The sequence below is a fragment of the Bubalus kerabau genome, chromosome 5 (genome assembly GCF_029407905.1).
Source record: "Bubalus kerabau isolate K-KA32 ecotype Philippines breed swamp buffalo chromosome 5, PCC_UOA_SB_1v2, whole genome shotgun sequence".
Classification (NCBI taxonomy): Eukaryota; Metazoa; Chordata; class Mammalia; order Artiodactyla; family Bovidae; genus Bubalus; species Bubalus kerabau.
This window is the reverse complement of record NC_073628.1, coordinates 112,796,176-112,818,098: the sequence shown is the minus strand read 5'-3', so window position 1 is coordinate 112,818,098 and position 21,923 is coordinate 112,796,176. Positions and strand designations below refer to the sequence as shown.

The following is a 21,923-nucleotide window of genomic DNA, read 5'->3' as shown; positions in this document are numbered from 1 at the left end:
AGGAGGAAAAAGGCATGACAGAGGATGAGATGGCTGGATGGCATCACTGACTCTATGGACGTGAGTTTGAGTAAACTTTGGGAGTTGGTGATGGACAGGGAGGCCTGGCGTGCTGCAGTTCATGGGGTCGCAAAGAGTTGGACACAACTGAGTGACTGCACTAACTGACTGACAGCTGATTAACAATGTTGTAATAGTTTCAGATGAACAGAGAAGGGACCCAGTCATTCATATACATGTATCCATTCTCCCCCAAACTTCTGTCCCAGCCAGGCTGCCACATAACATGGAGTAGAGTCCCATGTGCTATACAGTAGGTCCTTGCTGGTTATCCATTTTAAATATAGCAGTGTGTACACATCTGTTCCAAACTCCCTAACTATCCCTTCCACTCAGCAACTATAAATTCATTCTCTAAGTCTGTGAATCTCTTTCTGTTTTGTAAGTAAGTTCACTTGTATCATTTCTTTTTCAATTCCACATGTAAGGGATGTCATACGGTATTTCTCCTTCTCTGTCTGACCAACTTCACTCAGTATGACAATCCCTAGGTCATCTATGTTGCTGCAAATCTGGCCTAGAATCTTGAGTCTCAGAAACTGTGGGAGTGTAAATGTGTGTTGGTTTAAGCTGCTCAGTACATAGCAGTATTGCTGCATGGCAATAGAAAACGAATACACACAGAAACCTGGCTTTAAGTTGTAGTTCTTTCTGGCTTATCTGTACTTCTGGTTTCCAAGAGAAGGGAATATTTTTTTCTCTGATTTTCTCTTCCCTGGGGACTGAGATTCTTTTTGCCTGGGCTAGGACAACATGCTGAAGCTGAAGCTCTAATACTTTGGCCACCTGATGCGAAGAACTGATTCATTAGAAAAGACCCCGATGCTGGGAAAGATTGAAGGCAGGAGAAGGGATTGACAGAGGATGAGATGGTTGGATGGCATCACTGACTTTATGGACATGAATTTGAGCTAGCTCTGGGAGATGGTGAAGGTCATGGAAGCCTGTGCTGCAGTCCATGGGGTTGCAAAGAGTTGGACACTACTGAGTGACTGAACAAAAACAACAAGGACCCCATAGGACCTGGGTCAAAATCTCTTTTTCTAATGACCCCAAATCCTCTGGATTCTGCCCATAAAATTGCTCCACTCCAGATAATTCATTTTCTGAATTTTCCCAAAGTTCAAAGTATTTTTTTTTTTAAGATTTATTTGCTTTGTTTATCTTTGGCTGTGCTGGGTTTTGACTGCTTCATACTTGGTGTTTTCTCTAGTTGCGGCGAGAGGGGGTTACTCTCTGGTCTTGGTGACCAGGCTTCCCATTGCAATGGGTTCTTTTGCTGCAGAGCACAAGCTCTAGGGCACTCGGGCTTCTGCAGCTGCAGCTCTTGCGCTCTGGAGCATGGGCTCGGTAGTTGTGGTGCATGGGTTTAGTTGCCCTGAGGCATGTGGGATCTTCCTGGAGCAGGGGTCTGACTGGTATTCTCTATACTGGCAGGTGAATTTTTAACCAGGGAAGCCCCCAAAGTATCTTTACAGTTCCATCATTTATCACCTACTCCATCAAATGTCACAAGCTCACCTGCATTACTTGGCGCCCACATCTATATTTAATTTCATGTATTCCACAAAAGAAATATGCCATTTGCATAAATATATCTAAAATACAGGTGCTCTTTAATTATGCCAGTTAACCTCTTGTTATCCTAATCTTGATATGGTTTGAGGGAGAGGGTAGGATTTCCTGGGTAATAATAGACAGGAGTATATTTATAAAATAGTTTTTCATTCAGAAAATGGAAACTTTCTTTACAGAAAAACAAATTAATTTGATTCTAGTCTTAGTTTGGCTAATTTCAAATAAAATGAATTTGTACACACTGAGTCTCAGTTTCCTCAACTGAAAAATGATTCCTGGCATATTGTAGGCACTTAATAAACATCTTTTGAATATTTCTATATTAAAATATAGTCTGCCCCTTTCTCTATACAGACACACACACACACACCATATAGAATAATTAGTTTTACAAATCACTCTACATTAAATTTTTCAGAAGGCTTTCTTCTATGTGAAATAAAACACAGCAATATAAATACAATGTATACACACACACACACACACATACATAAACATTCACTGTTTTAGACCTAAATTGTTACACAATTCTGCTCTCAATTATCCATAATGATAAAAAGGATCAAACATGATTATATATAGTGAGTGAAAAAGAATGAAAGTGAGAACAAGAGAGAAAGAGAAGAAATAACTCTGGTTTCCACATGGATATTTGTTTTAAAAGATAAATGTCTTATTCAGTTTTATAGTAGAATACTTGGTTTTAATAAGCTACAGTTTAAGGTAAACCTCAGAACCCACTACAGTTTAATATTTATGAGTATCTATTACTTGTTTTCCATCTCAATCAGAATGTGCACTTATACTGAATAAGTTAAAGTGATATTTTTACCTTATGTTTGCCTTGGACTTAAAATAAGTTCAAAACATTAAAAAGAGAAAATATAAATGTCCAGTTAGTTCAGTCTACTTAGAAGTTATATTGAAAACTGGTCTTAGCCATTGAAAAGATGGCTAACAAACAAATGAAAAGATGCTCAACATTGTTCATTATTAGAGAAAAGCAAATCAAAACTACAATAAGATACCATCTCATACCAGTCAGAATGGTCATTATCAAAAAGTCTGCTGCTGCTAAGTCACTTCAGTCATGTCCGACTCTGTGCGACCCCATAGACAGCAGCCCACCAGGCTCCCCTGCCCCTGGGATTCTCCAGGCAAGAACACTGGAGTGGGTTGCCATTTCCTTCTCCAATGCATGAAAGTGAAAAGTGAAAGTGAAGTCGCTCGGTCGTGTCTGACCCTCAGTGACGCCATGGACTGCAGCCTTCCAGGCTCCTCTGTTCATGGGATTTTCCAGGCAAGAGTACTGGAGTGGGGTGCCATGTAGACTCCAAAAAGTCTACAAACAATAAATAAATGCTGGAGAAGGTGTAGAGAAAAGGGAACCCTTTTGCACTGTTGGTGGGACTGTCAATTGATACAGCCACTATGGAAGACAATATGGAGACTCCTTAAAAAACCAGGAAGAAAACTACCATGTGACCCAGAAATCCCACTACTAGGCATATACCCTGAAGAAACCAAAATTGAAAAAGACACATGTACCCTCATGTTCATTGCAGCACTATTTACAATAGCTAGAACTGAGAACAAGAAGGAACCTAGATGTCCACCGACAGATGAGTGGATAAAGAAATTGTGCTACATATATACAGTGGAATGTTGTGTGCTGTGCTTAGTCACTAACTCAGTTGTGTCTGACTGTTTGTGACCCCATGAAACGTAGCCCACCAGGCTCCTTTGTCTATACAGATTCTCTAGGCAAGAGTACTGGAGTGGGTTGCCATGCCCTCCTCCAGGGGATCTTCTCAACCCAGGGATAGAGCCCAGGCTGACCACATTGCAGGTGGATTCTTTACTGTCTGATTCTTTCCCACCAGGGAAACCCATGATGGTAGCCTATCTCATCTCCAGGGGATCTTTTCGACCCAGAAATTGAACCGGAGTCTCCTGCGTTGTAGTTGGATTCTTTACCAGCTGAGCTACCGGGGAAGCCCACAATGGAATATTACTCAGCCATAAAGAGGAATGCATTTGAGTCAGTTCTAATGAGGTGGATGAACCTAGAGCCTATTATAGAGTAAGTAAGTCAGAAAGAGAAAAACTAATATCGTATACTAACACATATATATGGAATCTAGAAAGATGGTACTGATGAAATTGTTTGTAGGGCGGCTGTGGAGACACAGACATAGAGAACAGACTTATGGACATGGGATGTGGGGGGAGGAAGGAGAGGGTAAGAGGTATGGAGAGAGTAACATGAAAACTTACATTACCATGTAAGTAGTCAGTCAGATAGATAGTCAATGGGAATTTGCTGTACGACTCAGGGAACTCAAACTGGGGCTCTGTAACAACCTAGAGGGGTGGGATGGCGAGGGAGATTCAAGAGGAGGGGACATATGTATACCTGTGGCTGATACATGTTGATGTTTGGCAGAAAACAACAAAATTCTGTAAAGCAATTATCCTTCAATTAAAAAAGGAAATAAAGAAGAAAATTGGTCTTAGAATTCAAGCCAGGAAAATCTTAATCTGGAACATCAAAGGCATCCCCCCATCCCTAAAAGTAATGGTTGCCCCCTTGACCCACCATTCTTCTCTAAAATTAACTACCAAAGTGTTCTCCTTACCCCTTAAGAGTTCCTTTTCTGTTACTAGTTACTTATATTAATCTTTCCCATTCTAATTATGGTGTCCTGCTTGACCAACTGACACAGAATGGAACTGGAAATGATGGTAGAAGACAGAGTCACATAGATGGAGGGAATCGGTTTGGTTGTGCCTGTGCGCTTGAGTACAGTGCTCAGCTACTTCTCGGTGGGAAATGGGATGCTGATAACCAATGACACGCTGTGGGATCACAATTACTAAGCTACCACCTCTAACTACTGTGGTGAAGAGCCACCTGGAACACAAAGGCCGCCGTCCTTAACCACAGGTGTCCTGCACATCACTGGTGAGCCTGTCACAGCAGCCAGAGAGAAGATGGCATATCCGAAACAGGAAGAGAAGCCCCTTCCTCCTGCAGCGTGTCTCCAGAACTCTCTGTTGACAAGAGTTAACGCTGTGCCGGTCAGTAAACAGAATCCTATTCTTAGTACTACAAGTTAGGGTGATGAGGGTGACTTTAGAGCTGAGAAACAGTAAACTGATGGATAACTGTCACATTTTGTAAAAGGAGGGTGGTAAAAAAAGATAAGGATGGGAAATGGTGTGGAACTGGTCCCACCTGGTGCTTGAATGGGTTACAAACTCCACATAGATCATTCTTAAGCAGTCTCACAAGAATCCTCAGAGGTAGTTTCTCCCTGCTTCCCACTTAAATATCAACAATACAGAAACATAGGAAAACTCTGATTAACACCAAAAACCAAGGTGGATAGCTGGACTCTGAGGATCCCCCCGCCCCGATTTCAAAATGTATTGGAATTGAATTGAGAAACATCACTGGAAGCCAAAATGTGATTTCTGTTGTTGTTGTTTATTTTCTGAAAAAAAAATAAAAAAAGCACAAAGCAAATAAAGAATAGAGCTATACTAAAAGAAAAGAAACGAGTCAGTCTTTCTTCATTCCCTGGCCCCTGTAAAGATCAGGAAACTGGGCACTACTTTTCAGGGGTCACAGATCTGTCCTCTATCCATCAGTTTTCAGCAGTACTCTTTCTTTACTCATTTGACGATTTCCAGTCAGAAAGTATAAGGGTCTTGGTGGAGTGAGGTAGGAGTGAGTGAGGGGAAGGGAGAACCATTGACAAAGGCCACTGAGTGCTGGGAGATAAACATCCCAAAGGTAAAGATGCTACAGAATCCTAAAGAATATTATGGGCTTAGGGAACATGAGATGAAATTTCAGAATAAAAGCTTGGAGTAGTTTTACACAATGAAATCCTACTGTCTTTGTAAACAGTGCAATGAAGCAATAAGCCCTGGACTCATTGGCAGTGAAGATAGAGAAAGGTTTAAAATAAAAGAAAGGCAAATATTTATCAAACAAATACAAACAAAGAGAAAGCATGGATGGAAATTTTAATTCCAGACAAAGTGTAATACAAAGCCAAATCCTTTTAAAGGGGCAAAAGGGTTGGCAAGAGGTATGATCCCAATAAAGATAAAACAGTCACAAGTACTTCTACACCTAATTATGTAACACAAATTATAAAAAGCCAGAACTGTTTGAAATATAAGGATAAATTGAAAGAAGCACAATTGTTTGGGAGGTTATATTCTCAACCTTTTATAAGGCAGGTAGGTAGGAAAAAAATCAATAAAAAGAAAGTATAAATGCTGAAAAGAAACGGGTGATCAGAAGTTTCAACCATTGCTATCAGCCCAAACCCTGGAAAAGGAGATACTGTTCTTCAACTTCAGAAGACTCAACACTGGGGCATTTAATGGCTATACCATCAGGCAGGGTCAGAGAAGTTGCGACTTGTATTTTAATTGTGTTTATGTGACTGAAAGAACAGAATCTTGTTGCAGGAAAAACACATGCCCATGAGAAATTCTTGTCTATTAGCAAATTCTGCTAGACTTGACCTTGTGAATTTCCAAGGTAGATTATATGAGTCTTGATTATCTGTGAGCTAATCTACTCATTTAGGAAAATTAACCTGTTAGCGCATGGATTCTATTTTGGAAACATTCAAAACCCCACTGTATTAATCAAAAAGATGGTTCTCACTTTCCAAAGCTATCGACACAACCCTGGGATGGCTGGGAATCTGCCTGAGACTCCAACTCCTGGGATACTGTGGAAGGTTATGCAAGGCCTTTCCCAAAGGTGGCTAGAGCAAGAAATAGAGAGTAAAAAATGCAGGAAACTGTTACTGGGCACTGGTGGGGCTTCCCAGGTGGTGCAGTGGTAAACAATCCACCTGCCAATGCAGGAGACACAGGAGACATGGGTTCTTTCCCCGGGTTGGGAAGATTCCCTGGAGGAGGAAATGTCAACCCACTCCCGTATTCTTGCCTGGAAAATTCCATGGAAAGAGAAGCCTGGCGAGCTACAGTCCATGGGATCGCAAAGAGTCAGACACGACTGACCACACGTGGGCATGAGGAGACCGAATCCAGGAACACTAAACTTGGTTTTCAAGACTAAGGATCCGTTATCAAAAGACTAAGCCCAAAGGGTCATAAACTGGGTATCCATCATGGCAAAATGGGAAACAAGATGAAGAGAGAGATCAAAGCCAAAGAGTCCAAAGTAAGCATCATGAATGTCACCGGGAAGCCAGGCTTAGGTTTACTGGAAGCTCAGCTGAGATTCTGTGGGCCAGTCACACTGGTTTAAAGATGCAGTATTGTAAGGCAGAGCACAGAGCATTTTCAGGGTCGTGAAACTACTCTATGACACTGTAACAGATACATGTCATTAAGTATTTGTTCAAACCTATAGAACATGCAAAACCAAGAATGAACCTAATGTAAACTGTGGACTCTGGGTGATGATCATGTGTCCCTGTAGGTTCATTAATTGTGCATCTGATGAAGGTGTGACAGTTGGGGGAGACTGTGACTGTGTGTGTGTCGGGGGGTGGTGGGGTTTATGCGAAATCTCTGTACTTTCCAGTCAGTTTTGCTGTGAATCCAAAACTGCTCTAAGAAATAGAGTCTATTTCAAAAAAATAAACAGAGGTGCATTGATGTAGGAAGTCAGGCCATTGGTTACTAATGGTTAAATACAAAATGGATAACACATCTTCTACTGCCAGGCATCTGTCAGCTCTCCCTTGCCCGTTTTAGTATTAATGGAATTCAGGTCATAAGGGGCAAGAAGGAGGTAGCCAGGAATCCCTCTTACTATGCCCAGAATTTGAGGCTTTCATATTATGGTCTATCTACATTTACAACTGTGATTGATACAAAGATGCTAAAAGACTTCCATCCTTTGAGAATATATAGGGGTTCAGACTTTAAATCTGTCCACAAAGAAAATACGTGGGATCTATTAGGTCCCCTATATATCAAAATTAACTATATTGCACTGATTTGCTGGCTGAGAAGGAAAAGCCAATTTGCATGGCTCCTGTCAGTCAGATGTGGTTTGGAAATGCTTATGCATTCCAGATACATTCTGTGTAAACTGGAGAATCATATCCTATTTCTACTGGTTTGCACGCATGCATGTAAGAAAACTTGTTTTCCCACAGTGCCAAATGAAAATAAGCAAAGAATTAGCAGCAGTGATCATAATTAATCATCTTCTTTGTCAAAATTTCACAGCTGTGATGGTGTAAGGGAATTCTTGTCCGTTGGGCCTAGAGAGGTCGTGACCTCTTTTTTGGTTTGCTTGTTCAGTTCTGTCCCATGGAGGATTTAGAGGTAAGATCTGTAGCCGTCATGCGATGTACAGTTTCTGACATCTCTGATACTTCAGGGCCTCTGCTAGGTATTGAGCGATACTGAGCAGAATACCTACTGTAGGGAGTTCAGAGTGGGAAAGAACAAGAAAATAAATAAGCTACCACCCAATGACAGAGCTGCTTTTGTAGAGTGTGGGTTGTGTGCAATGTCCTATGGAAACAAGGAGGGGGCTTGCCAAAACTTCATAGAAGAAGGTGAATCCTGATGGTCAAGTGTGAGTTGAAGTGAAGAAGTACTGGACAGCATTCAAGAAAGTAGGAACATTATGTGCAAAGACATGGAGCTCATCAAGAACACATGTTCCAGGGACCTGAAAGAAATTCTGTATGGCTTGAGGCCAGAGGTAGAGCCAGTAAAGAAAATAATTGGAAAACACATGAGAGAGAGGCAATCATTCTAGTAAACAATGTTATTTTAACAGTCTACATTCTTGCATTAATATTTGAAGATGTTTGCTCACTCAGGAGACGTAAAAGTCACAGATGAACTAGCTAATGTTGCAATGTCCATTACCGAGACCCCATTCCTTCCTAGCACTTACAACAATGTCTGGCACATAGTTAATACTCAATTAACATAAACTACTATCACTGCATGTGGTAAATGACCGCTAATAATTTGTGCCCTGATGCTCGTCCTTCCTCTTGAGTATGGGCAGGACTAATTGACTCATTTCTGATGAATAGAATATGCCAGAAGTAATGGGTTGTCAATTCCAACATTATGTTATAAAAAAACTGGCTTCCCTTTGGGGCAGATTCTCATGTACTCACCCTTTCTGGCTCTCTTTATGTTTTTGGATTATTAGCCGTCATGTCATAAAGACATGCAGGCAGCTTATGGAGATGCTCATGTGGCAAGGATGGGAATACCAGACCACCTGATCTGCCTCTTGAGAAATTTGTATGCAGGTCAGGAAGCAACAGTTAGAACTGGACATGGAACAATAGACTGGTTCCAAATAGGAAAAGGAGTACTTCAAGACTGTATATTGTCACCCTGCTTATTTAACTTATATGCAGAGTACATCCTGAGAAACGCTGGGCTGGAAGAAGCACAAGCTGGAATCAAGATTGCCGGGAGAAATCTCAATAACCTCAGAAATGCAGATGACACCACCCTTATGGCAGAGAGTGAAGAGGAACTAAAAAGCCTCTTGATGAAAGTGAAAGTGGAGAGTGAAAAAGTTGGCTTAAAGCTCAACATTCAGAAAATGAAGATCATGGCATCTGGTCCCATCACTTCATGGGAAATAGATGAGGAAACAGTGGAAACAGTGTCAGACTTTATTTTTTTGGGCTCCAAAATCACTGCAGATGGTGATTGCAGCCATGAAATTAAAAGATGCTCACTCCTTGGAAGGAACGTTATGACCAACCTAGAGAGCATATTGAAAAGCAGAGACATTACTTTGCCAACAAAGGTTCGTCTAGTCAAGGCTATGGTTTTTCCTGTGGTCATGTATGGATGTGAGAGTTGGACTGTGAAGAAGGCTGAGCACCGAAGAATTGATGCTTTTGAACTGTGGTGTTGGAGAAGACTCTTGAGAGTCCCTTGGACTGCAAGGAGATCCAACCAGTCCATTCTGAAGGAGATCAGCCCTGGGATTTCTTTGGAAGGAAAGATGCTAAAGCTGAAACTCCAGTACTTTGGCCACCTCATGTGAAGAGTTGACTCACTGGAAAAGACTCTGATGCTGGGAGGCATTGGGGGCAGGAGGAGAAGGGGACGACAGAGGATGAGACGGCTGGATGGCATCACTGACTCGATGGATGTGAGTCTCAGTGAATTCCGGGAGTTGGTGATGGACAGGGAGGCCTGGCGTGCTGCGATTCATGGGGTCGCAAAGAGTTGGACATGACTGAGCGACTGAACTGAACTGAACATGTGGCAAGGAACTGAGCAATGCTTATGTGACTGTGCCCACACCAGCACCTATGCGAATGAATTTGGCCACAGATCTCCCAAGGCTTGCCAATAGCCACATGAGTGAGCTTGGAAGTGAATTCTGCAAGGCTCCACTTGAGCCTAGGTTACGGCAGCCTTGTCCAAGAGCTAATGGCAACCTCATAAGGGACACTAAGCCAGAGGCACCTAGCTGAGTTGCATCCAGATTTCTTACCAACAGAAACTGTGATAAGCCACTAAATGTTGGTATTAATATAATTTGCTACAGAGCAAAAGATAACTAAAATACTATATTAGTATCATCTACCTCCTAATCAAGATTGGATTTCTGGGATACCTAGGTTGGGCATGGTGGTATCAGAGTCCCTCCTTGATGACGGAGCACTGTCTACAACCCCAGCTTTTGTGACTAGGATCCTGATTGCCTGGCACTTCACTCCTTGAGGAAACAAACTCTGTTACCTGTAGTCCTACTTAACTGATTAGACCTTTCAGAGAATGAATTCAGCACAAGTGCAGCACAGATTACTGTGTCTGACTTGCTCCTTGCCTCATCAGGGCCAACCTTGGCCACACCAATGTTCCTTACTAGCTGTGGCTGAGAGTCCAGGAAACACTATCTACGTGGTGACAGACACAGATGTCTACAGAAGGGCACACGTAGCTCATATAGTCCTGACTTCCATGCTGCTGCTGCTGCTAAGTCGCTTCAGTCGTGCCCGACTCTCTGCGACCCCAGAGATGGCAGCCCACCAGGCTCCCCCATCCCTGGGATTCTACAGGCAAGAACACTGGAGTGGGTTGCCATTTCCTTCTCCAATGCATGAAAGGGAAAAGTGAAAGTGAAGTCGCTCAGCCGTGTCCGACTCTTAGCCACCCCATGGACTGCAGCTTACCAGGCTCCTCTGTCCATGGGATTTTCCAGGCAAGAGTACTGGAGTGGGGTGCCATTGCCTTCTCCACCTGACTACCATATGTAAGTCTAATTGATTACATAGCACGCCTTAGAGACTAATTGTTAAACTCACTATATACACTGTCCAGGTGGGAACAAGTGGAAAAATATACATCACCTAGGGAACATTGAGTTTTTGGCAGGGAAATTTGGCAGTTTACATAGCAACGTTGATTTGAAGGCAGTGGTTTTATATGTACAAGAGATTTTAAGACCTAGTAAAGATGATAAATATTTACATAAAAATTATTCTCAGCTAAGGAAAGAAGAGCAAAATATAAAATGCAAATGTGCCTTCTATGAATTGTTCTTTGCTTGGTTCTTATGTCTTTTTTAGTAGTTCTTAGATTGGAATGTAGCAGGGCAGAGGCTAATAAGAGTTTTGCCAAGAGAACGCACTGGGCATAGCAAAACCCTCTTCCAAAAACATAAGAGAAAACTCTACATATGGACATCACCAGATGGTCAACACTGAAATCAGATTGATTATATTCTTTGCAGCCAAAGATGGAGAAGCTCTATATAGTCAGCAAAAACAAGAGTGGGAGCTGACTGTGGCTCAGATCATGAACTCCTTATTGCCAAACTCAGAATTAAATTGAAGAAAGTAGGGAAAACCACTAGACATTATGACCTAAATCAAATCCCTTATGATTATACAGTGGAAGTGAGAAATAGATTTAAGGGACTAGATCTGATAGATAGAGTGCCTGATGACTATGGACAGAGGTTCGTGACATTGTAGAGGAGACAGGGATCAAGACCATCCCCATGGAAAAGAAATGCAAAAAAGCAAAATGGCTGTCTGTGGAGGCCTTACAAATAGCTGTGAAAAGAAGAGACGCGAAAAGCAAAGGAGAAAAGGAAAGATATAAGCATCTGAATGCAGAGTTCCAAAGAAGAGCAAGAAGAGATAAGAAAGCCTTCCTCAGCGATCAATGCAAAGAAATAGAGGAAAACAACAGAATGGGAAAGACTAGAGATCTCTTCAAGAAATTTAGAGATACCAAGGGAACATTTCATGCAAAGATGGGGTCGATAAAGGATAGAAATGGTATGGACCTAACAGACACAGAAGATATTAAGAAGAGGTGGCAAGAATACACAGAAGAACTATACAAAAAAGATCTTCATCACCAAGATAATCACGATGCTGTGATCATTCACCTAGACCAGACATTTTGGAATGTGAAGTCAAGTGGGCCTTAGAAAGCATCACTACGAACAAAGCTAGTGGAGGTGATGGAATTCCAGTTGAGCTATTTCAAATCCTGAAAGATGATGCTGTGAAAGTGCTGCACTCAGTATGCCAGCAAATTTGGAAAATTCAGCAGTGGCCACAGGACTGGAAAAGGTCAGTTTTCATTCCAATCCCAAAGAAAGGCAATGCCAAAGAATGCTCAAACTACTGCACAATTGCACTCATCTCACATGCTAGTAAAGTAGTGCTGAAAATTCTCCAAGCCAGGCTTCAGCAATATGTGAACCATGAACTTCCAGATATTCAAGATGGTTTTAGAAAAAGCAGAGGAACCAGAGATCAAATTGCCAACATCCACTGCATCATGGAAAAAGCAAGAGAGTTCTAGAAAAACATCTATTTCTGCTTTATTGACTATGCCAAGGCCTTTGACTTTGTGGATCATAGTAAACTATGGAAAATTCTGAAAGAGATGGGAATACCAGACCACCTGACCTGCCTCTTGAGAAATCTATATGCAGGTCAGGAAGCAACAGTTAGAACTGGACATGGAACAACAGACTGGTTCCAAATAGGAAAAGGAGTACGTCAAGGCTGTATATTGTCACCCTGTTTATTTAACTTCTATGCAGAGTACATCATGAGAAATGCTGGGCTGGAAGAAGCACAAGCTGGAATCAAGATTGCCGGGAGAAATCTCAATAAACTCAGATATGCAGATGACACTACCCTTATGGCAGAACGTGAAGAAGAACTAAAAAGCCTCTTGATGAAAGTGAAAGAGGCGAGTGAAAAGTTGGCTTAAAGCTCAACATTCAGAAAACTAAGATCATGGCATCTGGTCCCATCACTTCATGGGAAATAGATGAGGAAACAGTGTCAGACTTTATTTTTTGGGGCTCCAAAATCACTGCAGTTGGTGACTACAGCCATGAAATTAAAAGACACTCCTTGGAAGGAAAGTTATGACCAACCTAGATAGCATATTCAAAAGTAAAGACATTACTTAACCAACAAAGGTCGATCTAGTCAAGGCTATTGTTTTTTCCAGTGGTCATGTATGGGTGTGTGAATTGGACTGTGAGGAAAGCTGAGCGCAGAAGAATTGATGCTTTCGAACTGTGGTGTTGGAGAAGACTTTTGAGAGTTCCTTGGACTGCAAGGAGATCCAACCAGTCCATTCTAAAGGAGATCAGTCCTGGGTGTTCATTGGAAGGACTGATGCTAAAGCTGAAACTCCAATACTTTGGCTACCTGATGCGAAGAGCTGACTCATTGGAAAAGACTCTGATGCAGGGAGGGATTGGGGGCAGGCTGAGAAGGGGAAGACAAAGGATGAGATGGCTGGATGGCATTACCGATTTGATGGACATGAATTTGAGTGAACTCTGGGAATTGGTGATGGACAGGGAAGCCTGGCATGCTGCGATTCATGGGGTCGCAAAGAGTCGGACACAACTGAGTGACTGAACTGAACTGAGACCCATTTTTAGTTGGCAAACAAACACCTACTTTATATACAATAGTATGTATGAAAACGATAGCAGTTGTTGAAAAAGAAAGGGAAAAGCAAGTAAGGGGACCTTATACCTTTGTCCCTGATGATTTTGCCCCTTGTGCTCTGGGATGATGCAGCTGTTGGGAGCTGAAGGACTTATGTCGGAGGGTGTCCTTAGAGCCACCGCCGAGATGCCCACCAATGGGGTTGAGAAATTCAGCAGCACTGATGTGGCATGGTGGAAGAGGACGTTTGAGTGATGAGTTATGTTGATAACCAGCGGGTTATGCTGGCATGACAGTTCATAGGTTCCTGAAGAGAAACAAGGGGATTGCATAATATTTTAAGCCATTCGTGTAGCATCAAGTTTCCATACCTAGTGTTCATTTTATCTTCTCCATAGCTATATTATGTAACAAGGTCTCAAAGAATATCAGAGACAGACATCGAGCTGAATTCTGGGTCAAAACTGGATTGTCCTCTGGTGGCCCTAAAGGGATAACTGTCAGACTCACCAAGAGAGTGGTTGTTTCCACTGACATCGGTCAGGTAAAGGGTCACTGTTGGCCGCTGACGTTTCCCAGGTACCAGGCCATCAGATGTCAAGAAAATGAAAATTGCTGTGGCCACTCCTGGTCTATTGAAACAAACCTAGGCACAAGCACATATATGTACGAGCCATTATTTCCAGTGGGCTCTCAAGGCACATGTCACACTACTTTTATCCTTCTGAAATAGCTCGCCACTTAGAAGATAAGAACTCCCTCCTTTACAAATGGGAAAAAAACATGGAGTAGGCACAGAAAGATAGCCATGGTCTTATCAAAAGTAAAAATTAGCTGGAAAGTAGCTAACTTTCAGCTACTGAGAGTCCCATCTTTTTCTGAGACTTTTTACTTCAACCAGTTCTTTTTTACTTGAAACTTTCTTTACACTTCTCAAAAAGATCACTCAAGGAGACCATTGTTGGAGATGGTAAACCACTGCATAGCCAGCCAATACCTCCCTATCTCCAATGTGAGAGACGTGGACAAGATGATCACCAAGCTAACGCTTTGTTCTCAACTGGCATAGCTAATTATCCTTCCCTATCTCCTTTGTTCGGAGAAGGCAATGGCAACCCACTCCAGTACTCTTGCCTGGAAAATCCCATGGATGGAGGAGCCTGGTGGGCTACAGTCCACGGGGTTGTGAAGAGTCAGACACGACTGAGTGACTTCTTTTTCACTTTTCGCTTTCATTCATTGGAGAAGGAAATGGCAACCCACTCCAGTGTTCTTGCCTGGAGAATCCCAGGGATGGGGGAACCTGGTGGGCTGCCATTTATGGGGTCACACAGAGTCGGACACGACTGAAGCAACTTAGCATCTCCTTTGTTGCTGTTGTTTAGTTGCTAAGTCACATCTGACTCTTTTGCAACCCCATGGACTGCTGCCCGCCAGTTCCTCTATCCATGGGATTTCCCAGGCAAGAATACTGGAGTCAGTAGCCATTTTCTTCTCCAGGGGATTCTTCCTGACCCAGGGATCGAACTTATGTCTCCTGTGTTGGCAGGTGGATTCTTTACCACTGAGCCACTGGGGAAACCCTCCCTGTCTCCCCCTTAAAATTGTTATCAGAGCCTCTCACTTGGCATTTCAACTATGACACAGGAGAAAGGTCACTGCAGAGTCTGTTGCTTCAGAAACTAGATGCTGCCAAACTTCTTATTCTTATTCTTCTGGTGCCCCAAGCACAACATTTATCCTATCCACGGCTGGAAAATAAGCCAGCGCTGAAAATTCACAGGAAAATTCAGTTATCTGTAAGAAATATTCTAGATGGCTAGACTAATTAACAATGAAGCAGTCTTGTCCCTAAAAATTCTTTAAAATAAAACATTTCGGAGATTGGGGAATGACCTAAAGAACTTATCTTCCATTATCTGATGCTGCAATTCTACTTCTGTCTTATTCCCTAGAGCTCAATGTTGCTCTTAACACTAAGATATTGAGAGTCATCTCCCATCTTCCCCGGTGTTGCATGGTTGCTGCTTTATTAGAATCTAGGGCTAGAACATACATCAGTCTGTATGTATTTCTCTAGCTCTGTATCAGGTTCTGAAAGGGATGTGCTGTGCTATGCTTAGTCTCTCACTTGTATCTGACTCTTTGCAACCCTATGGACTCTAGCCCCCCAGGCTCCTCTGTCCATGGGAATTCTCCAGGCAAGAATACTGGAATGGGTTGCCATGCCCTCCTCCAGGGGATCTTCTCAATCCAAAGATCGAACTCAGGTGTCCCACATTGCAGGTGGATTATTTACTGTCTGAGCCATGAAGCCCAAGAATACTGGAGTGGGTAGCCTTGTCCTTCTCCAGGGGATCTTGTGGACCCAGGAATTGAACTGGGCTCTCCTGCATTGCAGGCAGATTCTTTACCAGCTGAGGTACCAGGGAAGCCTTCTGAAAGGGATAGAGCCCCCCAAACACTGTCCTCAGTGTCAGAGCAGGGTATGACATCTAAAGGCAGAGGGCTTTTCTTAAAAGGGGGAGCATGAGAGTCAAACCTGTTTTCTATTTTAACGACAATTTTTCCTTGTCCACAGACCTACTCTCCCTGAGCCTTGGTGGTATGTTTATAGAGTGTCCATTTGCACTGCTGGCTTAATTAGGGTGATTTTATGATTTTCAGTGGTCAGTGTAGCACAACTCTCCCTTCTTGTTCTCCACCTTTGAGGGAAAGACCAGCCACGCTCTATTTTTTTACAGTGTCATTTCCACCCCCCCCCCACCCGCCCCCCGCCACCTTTTCATTTCCCCTCTTTGAAGTAGTAAATATTTCTTTATAACTTAAAAAACTTCCAGACCCATAGGTTATGGCTTGCAATACGAGGTCCTTTGTTCCTTGCTAGATGAGGGCTAGACATGAAACACACCATAAGTTAACCAGGAGCCTAATGCAAAGCCCTCAACTCCAGCCCCCAGACAACATCAAAGTCCCCCGGGAATGCCCACAACCTCTTCCTTTTCATATACCACAAAAGAGACCCACGTACTGGAAGAAAGCTCTGGGTTATTTCCTGAGCCAGGAACAAACAGAGCCCAAAGAAGTACCTGGTGGCTTTACCTGAATAGGTCTCAGGAAGAGTGGGGTGGCTTCAGTGAGGAACAGGAGGGCTTAGTTTTCCCACTTTCTGTTGGGTCCCCAAATAGACACCACCCACCTGAAACTAATTAGTAGGCCTTATGCTGTGGATTTCTCTGTCTTGAGGGCTTGTGCCCAAAACCTCTGACTCATTTTGCATCGCCTTGCTCTAAGGGTCTTTGAATCCCAAACCACTTTGAACTTTAAAGCCTGTTCCTGTGGCAGTGGCAGTGTCTCTGTGCCTTGATTTGTGATTTGTGGGAAGTGGTTATGCCAGGATTTCCCGGCCATGGCTTTAGTAGGAAAACCACAAGTAAGACACTGGCAGAGGAAAGTCTGATCACGATACAGGATGCCGAGTCTTGGGCATTTCCTCTCACAGTGACACAATGGAGGTAGCCACACTTCATTCTCATCTGAATACCGAATATGCCCCCACAGGAGCAACTCAGTGCAAAGAAGTAGAACTCTGTCGTATAATTATTGGAACCTCAAACCAGAGACCGGTTCAAGTCTGCACAATGAATGCTAACCACGGTAAAGGGAATCTAGTAAGGGCACCATTCTGAAGGGAGGGATGGCCAGGCTGAACCCTGGGTTTAACTCTTAGCCCATCTTTATTATTATTGTTTAGTCGCTCAGTCATGTCTGACTCTTTTGGGACCCTGTGGACTATATATAGCCTGCCAGGCTCCTCTGTCCATGGGATTTCCCAGGCAAGGACACTTGAGTGGATTGCCATTTCCTTCTTAGGGGGATCTTCCTGACCTAGAGATAGAACCCAGGTCTCCTGCATTGGCAGGTAGATTCTTTACCACTGTGCCACCTGGAATAGTCCTAGCCCTATCTTTACTAGCTGGGTAAACTAAATTTGACAATCCATTTCTTCTTTCTGAGCCTAGGGTTCTTCTTTTCCACACCTGAGGAGCCGACATACTACCCATCTCACTTGGCTACTATGAGGATGAAATGAAATCATGTGAAAACACAAAGATAATGCCTACAATCTAGTAAAGACTCAATGCTCAAGAATTTTTATTTCCAAAAAGGAATATTTTTTTAAAAATTCTGTTTACACTTCAGGAAGATCAGGATAAAGAAGAAACATTTAAATAAACACACAACTATGTATTTTTGGTATATAGAGAATTATGCTTTTCTGAAATTTATAGGCTAAAGAATCTCACATATGTTGTTTTAAAATGGTACTTGTAGATGTGAATTGGTACTGCAGGTTCTGCTTCTATAGAAACTGGCAATATTTGAGGCTCTTGGTATAGAATGCATCTCTACTTTATATATAGAATCTATGAAAAATACATTTTGTATATATAACTTTTAATAGAGATTTTAAAAAATTCAGTTCAATATGTGTTTATTAAAAATCTACTTTTGCTGTACATATAAATAAGGACATTTCTAGAATTGACAGTATAATTAGAATACTAAAATGCATTCTTTATTTGAAAAAACATTATATTTTTCAAAGCTGCTCTTTCTATAGCCAAGTTGCATCTATTTAAATTTATATAACAGTCTAGGCTATTTTTACTTTATATGAAATAAACAATGAATTTTGTGCTCTTAAACAAAAGTAGGTAGTGGCTAGAGCAGAAAATCTGGCAACACAAAATCCTGCTTATTCTCACCTCATGCCACCATGGTCACTACATAAGTAAGACATTCCTCTAATCACCACACCAAATACACAATGCGAACAGCTGCCCTCTTCTAGACAAAATACACTAGAGGCAACTAATTGGGGACTACGCAAATCTGAAATGAGCACCAGGCATGCCCCAAGAGAAGAGTCCAGGATGCTAAGAGGTCAAGGGAATTGTTAACTTTATTTGTAATATTTTACTGCTTGTTTTAACAAGAAAATTGCATTTATGTATTACAGGGCAATATAAAATTAATTTGAACGTGACTTTTAGGAAGAAGACAAACTATAGTTAGATATCAAAACAAGGCAAGATCTTTTAGAAAAGCAATTGATTCTCAGAGAGAACTGAGAAATGGCTTAAAGATAGAATGATAGCCAGTAAAATTAGCTCAGTGAATCTCTAGCAAAATACTTTGAAACAGAGAGAGTATGTATTACATAGATAATAGGCAGATAGATAGATAGAAACTGACTGACAGAAAGAAATGGAAAACCAGTCCCATGCACTCAGTTGCTTTCTATCCAAAGTCTGCACATTAACTGCTGGATCTGACTTCTGGCCACTGCTAAAGGGTAAGACTGAAAGAATGCTTCCCTGGTGTAGAACTTTTTTGGGCTTAAGAAATCCCTCTTCAGTCTGCCTGCTGGGTACAAACACACTTAATTGACTCCTAAACCAAGCATCTTGACGTTCAGGTCATCCTTTGTGGTGGTCCCTGGACAGCAAACCCTGAAACTATACCACAAACTTGAAAAGAATCTTCTCTGAGGTTTTAAAATGTTTTTGGTTAGTTACTGAGATGTTATTTTTTTCTGTGTGCCTTTGCATTTTCATTCATCTATGGCACTTCCTGATTTCAAAGAGAGAGAGGGATTTCAGAGAGAAAGGGAAGGCCCTTGAATGGGAGAAAGTGGGCACATACTACTTTCTGTTTCTAAGTACTTTACAGCTCCCCAACATGCTTTACTGGAGCCTCCATTAAGCTCATTAGGTTTTTGTTCCTATTTGAGACACTATTTTTTTTTTTTTTACTATAATATCCTTAGGATACAAAGATTATATTATAGAAGTGGAAGGTAGGATTTTGAGAGCTTAAGTGACTTTCTCCAACGTGAATGTTAGACAGTTAGGAATTTGGGTTTTCTGTATTATTTTGACTGCCTAAGGGTTCGTATTTTTGGTGAGCAGAAAATCACAAAGTTCTTAGAGAACTTGTTGACATGTGTGCCCTCTCTCTCCACAAAAAGTGAAGTCACATAAATACTTAGGTGTAAAAACATGATACTATTTCAGGGAGCTAAGAGAGCCCTTTGAAAGCCATTCACAGTTCAAGTAGGGTCAATAGAAATTAGATTAAGAATGCTTACACTGTTGGTGGAACCATATGCCTTTTTTTTATAGGTGAAAAATTATCAAATACTGGCAATTTTATATGGTTTACTCTAATAATATTACTGTCTATGTAGACTTCAGAAATTTGAGAATGGAGAGACTAACTCTGAAACCTTCAAGGTATCTAACCTGAAGTCCAAATCGAACAGATGAAGGGAAGGTGAGAGGCAACTAGCGTCTTGCCTCTGAGCTTGAGATCTCTTGGTGGCCTCTCTACCTGAGGGCGTGGGTCAAAATGTGGGAGGAGTTTTCAGCAGAGTTTGACTTCCTTCTGGTGCCCAGACCCCTGTCTCTCTGGATATTGCTTAAAGTCCAGTTGATTTCTAGCATTATCCCATCATCATACAAGTAAGGTTATAAATATCATGAGCTTATGTAGTTCTTTTTTCAGAAGAGTGAGGTCACCTTGTAAATTTTATGAAATGAAGAAATCTCCATTATGACCTCAATTATCCAGGAGGAGGCATATGCCAGAGTGTGATTTGGCAGGTCAGTGGAAGGGCTCAGACCAAAATCAATTTATTGCTTAGTTCCTTCTAATAGCATCTCCTCAGCTGTGATTTTAGATACCAGAACTAAGTCTTCAGAAACTTTGTGTTAGAAGAACTTGTGAGACTCAGAGGGGGATCATAAAGGCAAAAATCAAATCTGTAGAGAATACTGTGGTGTGCCACCAAAATCCCCTGCTTCATGACTGAGCATTCAGCTCCCATCAAGTCTCTGCCTTCAGAGAAAGAAAGCCTCCAAAAGGTCATGCCACTTCCCTGGAGTAGGGGGAGAGGAGAACCCCATGTCTAAAGACCTTTTGATAGGATTGTGTGGTACAAAGTGGGACAACTCTGAAGGGCCATCCTAGCTCCCTGTGGGATGCTGAAACCTTTGTGTAAATGTTTCACAGTCCTACTCCTCTCTCTGCCAACTCCTGGATCTTTCATTCTCCCCTAGGTATTGATCCCAAAGAAAGTTCTTAATAAACTTTCCGTGCAAATCTTTATCTCATAGTCTGAATCCTGGGGAAACTCCACTTAAGACAAAATCTGAGAATGTGAAAACATATTAAGAAATATTGATAATGAAGGGTCTCTTGGGAACTAGACTGCGTAAGTGAGGGGATGAGGGATTCACTGTGGAGCCAAGAAATCTTTCCTTCTGATTAAAAGAAAATTGCTATTCCAAGTATTTATGAAACTTAGAGTTTGCCAAGTTGTCATATCTAAGGCCTGCAAAAGTTTCCATGTAAAATCAATCAAGTTGTGTTAGTAGCAATCAGATAGGAAAATGGAAAAGGAGTCCTTTATCTCTGGGGCTAAACTGCTTAGCCAAGGAGAGATGAAATTCTTCTTTCAATGCATTAGGCTAATCTTTGACGGAAGTGAAAATTATATATGCATAGTCATATTTGCTTTTTTAGGATTCCCAGGGACTGTAGGAATTCACCTAGGTTAATTTTCCAAGGAGAAAATTTTATTTTGGAAAGCAAGAACTTTTCAGAAGTTAAATCATGTACATAGAAATAATCCCAATATATATATTAGAAAATTTTCTTCCCTCTTAAAAACAGGATCCTGTACTTAAGTGAATTTTCATAATTGGAGGCAGCATTTTGAACATCAGTTATTTTACTGATGAAATAATAACCCTGTAGAGCTCCTTTAACCTTACAAATCACCTGAGAATCGTGTTAAAATAAAGATTCTGATCTAATACAGCTGAGATTTGTATTTCTACCTAACTCGCAGGTGACACTGATGCTTTTGGAAGCCAATCAGGTTTTAAGTAGCAAAACTCTAAAGGAATCAACAGATATGATTATCTTTGTCCTTATCACCTAATAGCCTAAGACTATAATTACTTGATTGATCATACTTATTTATTATCTTTTCTAAAATTCACCATCAAGCTTGAAATACAACCAGAGCTGAAAGGAATCACCTAGCCCAAACACCTCATTTTAATTCAAAGAAAAATGATGCCAAAGAAGGATATATGATTATATAAGGTCATGACTGATAAATGGTAAAAACAGAGCTTACAATATTCCTCTGAGCATACATTTTTGTCAGTTTCTAAATCCCTGACTAATTTGTTTCACCTTTCCCATAAAAGATTAAAATTCAGATAACTAATATTTTTAGAAATTTATATTAAGTTAATAGATTCTGAC

The 21,923-nt window shown here is 41.4% G+C and overlaps 1 protein-coding gene across 1 annotated transcript in view; it reads right to left on the bottom strand.

The window, feature by feature from the left end:
• PAPPA2 (pappalysin 2) overlaps positions 1-21,923 on the bottom strand; it is a 320,885-nt gene that overhangs the window by 106,419 nt on the left and 192,543 nt on the right. Inside the window, exons 12-13 of the mRNA XM_055582744.1 lie at positions 14,091-14,226; positions 13,668-13,887 (exon numbers count right to left, since the gene is read on the bottom strand). Of these exons, the coding sequence (XP_055438719.1) occupies positions 13,668-13,887; positions 14,091-14,226 (356 nt within the window). The remainder of the gene's footprint in view (positions 1-13,667; positions 13,888-14,090; positions 14,227-21,923) is intronic.